Source organism: Astatotilapia calliptera, chromosome 22, assembly GCF_964374335.1.
Source record: "Astatotilapia calliptera chromosome 22, fAstCal68.1, whole genome shotgun sequence".
NCBI lineage: Eukaryota > Metazoa > Chordata > Actinopteri > Cichliformes > Cichlidae > Astatotilapia > Astatotilapia calliptera.
In genome coordinates this window covers 24,978,487-24,986,186 of record NC_137442.1, presented here as the reverse complement: position 1 = coordinate 24,986,186, position 7,700 = coordinate 24,978,487, and the positions used below count along the sequence as shown (strand labels likewise).

The window sequence follows — 7,700 nt, the reverse complement described above, 5'->3', positions numbered from 1 at the left end:
CTAACATTCATTCCTAATCAAGCACACCAAAGCTGTCCCATTTCCTATATTATGGTCATATTAAGCAGCGATGTCCGCTTATGCATTGAAAAGAGCAAAAAACAAATCCAGCCAACGGTGTCTCAGATATTATGTGTGAAGTTTCTTTCACTGGCTGACTCTGCGCCGATTTTAATTCAAGTGCTCCGGTCAAAAGCCAAACAAGTTAGGCGTTACTAAACTGCCCCATCAGTGTTATATATATTCATGTGTCAGTCCTATTGTAGGAGCCAAATAGAGGTTTCTGGCCTACATCCAGGGTGCAAGGAGGACAGAATAAAGTCTGAAGGAGCAACTGAAGCACTAACAAAGAACTATTTTACTGCCTGACCTGCGCATTTCGACATCACGCCTTCATCACAGGTCATCATAAAAATCGATTTCTCAGGACATTTTTAATAGGCCAAGCGCAGAGTGGAAACATGACGACAGCCTATGTGAACTTACAATAATTTGCTGGTCCTTTGGATCATAAAGGGGAGTGTCTAATACATAACATGTAGTGGCACATTTAGTCGATGAGCTGGAGGTGCAATTATGATGTGGCGGTAAGATAATAATGTGCTTGATAACAAGTGCAGTTTGCACCTGAAACACCTTAATTATTATATATTAATTAAGTTATGTTATGTTTAATTAGTGGATATATCCAAACTGCTTCTCTTTTCCCGGGAGAAGTGACATCATCACCTGTCAAGCATAGACATATTCAAACGTCAGTAAATTTAGTTAATAATTCTCAGTTATAGTTATTAAATCTTGCAGTCATCGGATTCTTTGATGTCTGAGTATTTAAAAATAAGGATCAAGTCTTTTTCAAACATTTGGTGACCATCTTTTATTCCCTTGTCTTCAAATTGATACAGTTCCACACGGCTGGTTTCTGCCACCTGCTGGTATGGATATGCTTCTGCAATGCATTCGGCATCCATCCATCCATCCAGCCATCCATCCATACACCTCTACTGAGCAGTTAAATGAACTAATCCTCCAATAACTCAACAATAATCTAATGGCAAAGCTTACTTAAATATGTATTCACATGTCAAAATATGTTACATTTTATCCCCACCATGACAAAAGTGCACTGATGAAAGAGACATGATGCTTCTGATGCTGACACAGTATTTAAATAACTTTTCCTTTATTAGACAAAATAAAATATTTTTGCCTGACTTGTTTAGGCAATTGTTTATATCTGATTAATGTCTTTCTCTGGCTTCATCTTTTTCTTGCAGCGTACAAAAACCAGCCTGCACAAGGCATAGACAGGCACCACCAGACTGGGAATTCCTGCCAAAACAAAGATGACCACATTGATCCATGAAGGGTAAGGTACTGATGCCAGAGTTGGAAATTCGTCCTGCAAACCATAAAACATCACAATGAGCAAACAAGCCTGTTTTCATTACTGTTTAAACTTCACACAAGCAACTATTGCAAATATATATATAAATTAAATGAGGGGCCCCTCCCCCACCTGAATCCCTCAGAATCAGCTACAATAAAAAACACATTTAAAAAAGCCATGTGCCACCTTGATTGTCATGATATCAATAGGGGGCTTCCAACTGGTCATCATGAGCTTGTGAACCTCAGTTGGTGCCATAAAGTTTGGCTGGATGGAAATATAATTTGTTTGACTCAACCCTCCAACCCGACACGCCAATTAAACAGCTTGCAGCTCCGTTGATGAAACCAACAGGGCGAGGCTTCCTGAACTTTTTGAACCCAACAGGAGAGTTGAAGGAGTTATTGCAGCTTTGCAATAGCTGTCAACTCCCCGCTTCAATCCATGAAAACAACCTGTAAACCTGTCCTGTTGTCTGACAATGAAAATCTGGAGGTTTTTTTATATTATGCAGGTAAAAATGAAATTTCTTCATTAAATGTGGTAAAATAACATAAAAGAAAAACAGCTGATTCTGAGAGATAATGTTGATTGTTTTCTTTTTCCTTTTTTTTTCAGATTTCACAGATTTTTATAAGAAGTGGTCTTTGTGAACTCACGTAGTCGGGGTCCCAGACTAAATAGGTGAGTTCTTGTTGGGCTTGAGTCACCAGGTAGAAAACTAAAATGACCAGGAGGATGAGAGGGCTGGTGAATCTCAGGGAAATCTGCCAGAAGATGCAAGGCTTCTTTCCAATCATGAACTTGATGTCTTCATTGAACCTGTCACACAAGAGGGTTTTCATGAAATTAAACTTGATTTAATTCATGGAATTATAACTGTATTTAAATAAAACAAAAACAAAAATGAAAGAACAAAAAGTAAATAGACTCATATTAAAGTAGAACCAATACAAAGATCAGTAAACAGTAAAGTTAGAACCTGTAGAAGCAATGTGCAAGGTGATTGCTTTAAGGGACAGTCTGCAGTGGTGGATGGACAAAGTTTCAAATGATGAGGTCAGCATGTGTACAAATGATCCCTACTTCTGCTTTTATGAAAAGTTGAGCGAGAAAGGATAACTATCATCTCAGACACACGGCTCTGGCTGTGAGCAAAGAAACTCTGCACGCATGTTGTTCAAATGTTATGTTTAGGAGGGGCAGTCAGTCAGAAGGAAGTTGTTTTAAAGGGCATAAAAAGAGGGTGGGGCTGCACCAAAGACAAATATTGGCTGAATGAGAAATGCTTTTAAACAGTGGATTGTGCAAAGCTACAAATAATAAAAGTTGGAGCTGGAAATGAGCATAACATAGGCTCTTAAATATTTAATTGTTGTCCAACTGTGCTAAATGCACCAAATAAAGATTGATGACAGCCTGATTGTACAAGGTTACAGGACATCATGTTCCTGATTTTACAGATGTGTGGCTGCTTTATATAATACAATATTATCTAAAAGTACATAAACTTTGTGCACTAACCTGTCAATGCCATAGATGTAAACAACAGCTATCATCTCAGTCAGGCCAATGGTCAGCAGTGGGATTGATCCAGCAAAGTTATCGAAGAGAGTTACCCAATAAAGGCCTGACTGCTGTGCAAACAGCAGACAGATGATGAAGGATACAAGACACGTTACTCCTGAAAGACATGAAAACAAGGGAGCTTGTGTTAACATTGGGGTTGCAGGCCGACGTGTTGATTGTTTAGTCTTTGAAACAGAATACCTGTCAGTGCCTCTTGGGGCCATTTTTTAGGAAATAAATTCAAGTCTTTCAAAGGGACTACGACTCCTTCGATGTTGCCAAAAAGTGTTGAGAGTCCGAGGCAGAGAAGCATGATAAAAAACAGGACAGACCAGGCTGGGGAACCCGGCATTTTGGTAATGGCCTCTGTGAAGACAATAAAGGCCAGACCTGTTCCCTCCACTCCCTGAACAAACACAATGCAGATTAGAATAAAAATGGGAAATGGGAGTTTGATAGATTTTCATTAAAATAGGCACCTCACTGAGGAGTTTCTGCATGTCACAGGTTTTAATGTCCAGTCCAAAAACAGTATCTGGATTGGAGCTGTTCAGATGATGAAGGGCTGCATTGTAGTTGCTGGCAGTGATGCTGTCTTCAGGGAGTTCAAATCCATTTAGTAACATCCTGATGTTTCTAAGAAGACATTACAGTTGAGAATAGTAATTACAGGAGTATACATTAGTTATGCAAATAACCTTTTTTAGATTTTTAATTAAAGATGAAAAAGAAAAACACAAGAAAGTTAATTTAGGAATCTTAAATATTACAAACACTGACAAATCTAGGTTAGAAAAATTAAGCAAATATGGAAGAGCCTTAAAGCTGCATTCTATAAAAAAAGCCACCAGGTGGCGATAGCTGTGGCACTTTTTTAAATCTTTTTTTTCCAATCAAGATGTCAATGATGAAAATGCTCAACTCTTCATAAACAAGCTGTCCATTTTTCATACATATACATATATACCAGTTAATAATTTTTGTTGTGCTAAAGCTCAAATGATTGTTTTTTGCAAGAAAAATGAGAATAATTTTTCAAAAGTTCCAAATTTTTCAAAAGGTTTTTAAAGTCCTAGTCAGCAAGTTTAGTGACATTTACTAAAATGATGTAGCAAACTTTCTCAAAGCCTTAAAATAAGCTTTACTCACTCACTGATACAGGTGTCATATTTGTCAGTGGCCCTGAAGCCAATGACGGTGTAGGTGACTGTGGCAGCATAGATTGAGGTGAGGCCAGTTATAATAGTCAGGATCACCGCATCTTGCATGCAGTTGTTGCTTGGCGAAAGAAAGTAAAAATAGAAGTGAGTCGAATCTTACTGTAACAGTCATGTAGTGATACATTCAGTAAAAGGACTAGATGTTGCAGTCCCTGATAATGCATTGCTTTAAATGGTGAGAGTCTTGAGGGGTGGCTGTTCTGAGGAAAGGCAGCCCAGAAACTGGGGATTAGAGATCTGATCTAGATTATCAGAAAATATAAGCCTTTCTTTATAAGTCTTACTGGACAGGGTTGTAGCTTGAGAAGGAGATCAGGCCTCCCCATGCTAAACTAAAGGCATAAAAGACCTGGGCACCTGCATCCAACCAGGTTGTTGGGTTCATCAGCTCATCCACCTGCAAGGGTGAGATACACAGTGTAATGTGGCTTTGTATTAAGATATTTACACAATGTTACATGATGTATATTTATGATAGAACTTTGAAATACACACATCTGGTGTGAACAGGTACTTCACTCCGTTCATGGCTCCTTTAAGAGTCAGTCCTCTGATCAGGAAGATGGCCAACACTACATAAGGCAGGAGGGCTGTAACGTACACTGCCTGAGGTCATGAAAAGATGTGAAAAATTGTCAAATAACAGCAATAAGACTGATTAAGCAATGCTTGTTTTTGAAAAAAAGTTCAGTAAACCTTTCCTGAAGTACTGATCCCCCGTATGTAGCAGATACAGATGACTGTCCAGGCAGCTAACAGACAGATCACTATGGGCCACTGGAGTCCTCCAGAGTCTGTTATTGAGGCAGAGGCATTCAGAGTGACTCTGTAAAAGTAGTAATCCACTGTGGAGCTCTGCTGACACTCGGATATAAAGCCTGAAAATGCATAAAAGTCCACACTTGTGATTAGATATTGGAGACTAACAGATTCTAAGTATGTGCTTGTGTCTTTTCAGCTACCTGTTCGGTTGTCATTGAGAGGACACTGGGTCCAAGGCAGTGGGCCTTGAAAGGAATTAAAGAGATACCACATGATCCAGGCTATTAAGGTGTTGTAGTACAGGCCAATCAATAAAGAGACCAGCATGGAAGCAATACCTGTAGGAAAGGATCATTAACAAACATCACATTTACACAGGACCAAGCTTTCATTAACAACTTTGTGTTCCTGTAGTACCGATAATTCTCCCATTTGTTGCTTGGGTATGTGGTTGTAGAGGCCGTTACTTACCAACACCAGTCAGATAGGGGTTGATGGCCCTCCACACGCCCACACTGCCTTTCCTGAGTCGCTGGCCAATGCCAAACTCCAACAGCAGAAGGGGCAATCCTTCTAGCACCAGCAGGATGATGTAAGGAATCAAAAAGGCACCTGGAACATGTTGATCAGCAGCACAATTAGACAGTCAGAGGTGTTTGCAATACCTCACATACTTAGATACTTAGTAGTGGAATAAGGTTTGGAAGTCAGATGCTATTAAATCTGAGCTGAGCTGGTTTATGCAGGCGATCGTGGCTCAAGAGTTGCAGTTCGTCTTGTAATCGGAAGGTTGCCGGTTCGAGCCCCGGCCCTGACAGTCTTGGTCGTTGTGTCCTTGGGCAAGACACTTCACCCGTTGCCTACTGGTGGTGGTCAGAGGGCCCGGTGGCATCAGTGTCCGGCAGCCTCGCCTCTGTCAGTGCGCCCCAGGGTGGCTGTGGCTACAATGTAGCTTGCCATCACCTGTGTGTGAATGGGTGGATGACTGAATGTACTGTAAAGTGCTTTGGGGTCCTTAGGGACTAGTAAAGCGCTATACAAATACAGGCCATTTACCATTTATCAGCTGTTCCATGTGTGAACATTGATATGTTATACATGTGATATACATGTAACGGCTCTAAACGCCCATTCAGAAAATTCCAGATAATTATGAGATCCCATAGTCACCTATGAAAAATATATACACAAAGATAGAGATCTCAAAGAGAGTGGGAGCACGGTTCATATTCTCAGCAGTGGTGTAGATTGGTGAGCTGCAACCAGCAGTTTAACAAAAACTGTCAGGGGCTTGCTGGGAGATCAGTGACATTAATACTTGAATTTTTAAAAATGGCTTTTTAAAAATGCCCCCCCCCCCCCAGTGACTGTGTTTCTTCGTTACTGAACAATGCTAGAGTGTGCATGAATTAGACAGCCACCGACACACATGACTTTTGTACATGTGCAGAAGGGCAATTGTTGTTTAAGCAACAACACTGTTATCATAGATTAAACTCTTGATTTCTGAGATGGCATTGCCATAGCAAGTACATGACACTGACAGCTTTTGTGGGCTATCAAGCTAAGACTGGTGGAGATCAGTGGTGGAGTCAAAGCTAATATTTTTTTCTGTTTTCCATGAATTTAAAAAATTATTATTATTATTGTTTATTTGAAGGAAAAGGTCACAGCTTAAAATAAAGCTCTAATAAAAAATCTTTAATACACTGTATAATTTCTGCTTCAATTAAAACGTAGCTTTAATTTATCAAACATTATGTTTGCTGCCCAATAATGATCCTTGAGAGAAGTAAGGGCCCACCCCCCTTTTCCTTTAGCCAATTGTATGGTTTTAAATCTAATTCAGGGCCTTTTACCTTCCCAAATTTATCTTGACAACAATTTGTCCCATTCATTAAATTGTTTGTGGCTTATTTCTATTGGCAATGTTTAAAATAAATATCATAATGTAGCTTTGTTGGGATTCAGACACTTACAAATGTCAAGTATTAATTTCCAAAGCTTCCACTAAGTTTCCTTGACACACAGATTTTGTAACTTTTAAAACTATTTTCTAATTCTTTCTAATTCAGGAAAATGTTTAAAAGACAAAAACAGCAACATACCCACAAACCTCTATAACACTGCAATAAAAAATGACAATACTGTAATTGGAGACAGAAATAATGCGATGCTTTACTGTTTTCTTCTGGCCTTACCTCCTCCGTGGGTTTGACACAAGTAAGGGAATCTCCACACATTCCCAATCCCTACACAGAAGCCCAGACATGTTAAAATGTACTGAGCTTTGTTATCCCATTTGGGTCTGTCACCATCTTCCTTTTCCATCTTTTCCAGGTCCTCATAGTTTGGGATCCTGAGATCCAGTCCTGGGTTGGGAAGAACCAGTCTCATGGTTGCCCAATAAAACAGAGATGTTACTCTATGGTTCTGGAAAGTCAAAGTGAGGGCTTATTATAAGCATAAGACTGGGTTGAAACAAGTTTATGATCTTTTGCTTTATCTGGTAAGTGCACAGAGTGCACATTTGCACTGATAAGCAAATGTGCACTCTGTGTCGGTACTGTATAAGTCACAAATTTTAATCAAACATTAATCATAAACAATGGCATGGTAGCTCTCAATAATCCTCACAGTGCTTGAATCTACTGATCACCTGTAATCCCATTTTGCAACTCAGTCACCCAGGAGAAGTCATATTGTTTCCAGGAGCTGATAAGGGAGTACATGAACTTTGCAGGGAACTTTGATGCAGC

General features: G+C 39.6%; 1 protein-coding gene across 1 annotated transcript; it reads right to left on the bottom strand.

Moving 5' to 3' along the window:
• Window positions 1–1,049: 1,049 nt before the first annotated feature.
• Window positions 1,050–7,374, bottom strand: LOC113014577 (sodium-dependent neutral amino acid transporter B(0)AT1-like). Its single transcript, XM_026156207.2, has 12 exons — window positions 7,143–7,374; window positions 5,413–5,553; window positions 5,142–5,279; window positions 4,876–5,057; window positions 4,675–4,785; window positions 4,464–4,576; window positions 4,109–4,237; window positions 3,439–3,595; window positions 3,161–3,365; window positions 2,915–3,074; window positions 2,050–2,212; window positions 1,050–1,402 (listed from the first exon to the last, which is right to left on the bottom strand). The coding sequence occupies exons 1-12, from the start codon at window positions 7,336–7,338 to the stop codon at window positions 1,232–1,234; spliced, it is 1,866 nt and encodes a 621-aa protein (XP_026011992.2). The 5' UTR covers window positions 7,339–7,374; the 3' UTR covers window positions 1,050–1,231.
• Window positions 7,375–7,700: the final 326 nt, after the last annotated feature.

Excerpts from the sequence above, each read along its gene's own strand:
- LOC113014577 (XM_026156207.2), bottom strand. The coding sequence starts at position 7,338 with ATGAGACTGGTTCTTCCCAACCCAGGACTGGATCTCAGGATCCCAAAC. Across the intron at positions 3,596-4,108 it reads TATGACACCTGTATCAGTGA|AAACATCAGGATGTTACTAA; the intron begins GTGAGTAAAGCT and ends ATGTCTTCTTAG. Across the intron at positions 3,075-3,160 it reads GCCCCAAGAGGCACTGACAG|GAGTAACGTGTCTTGTATCC; the intron begins GTATTCTGTTTC and ends CATGTCTTTCAG.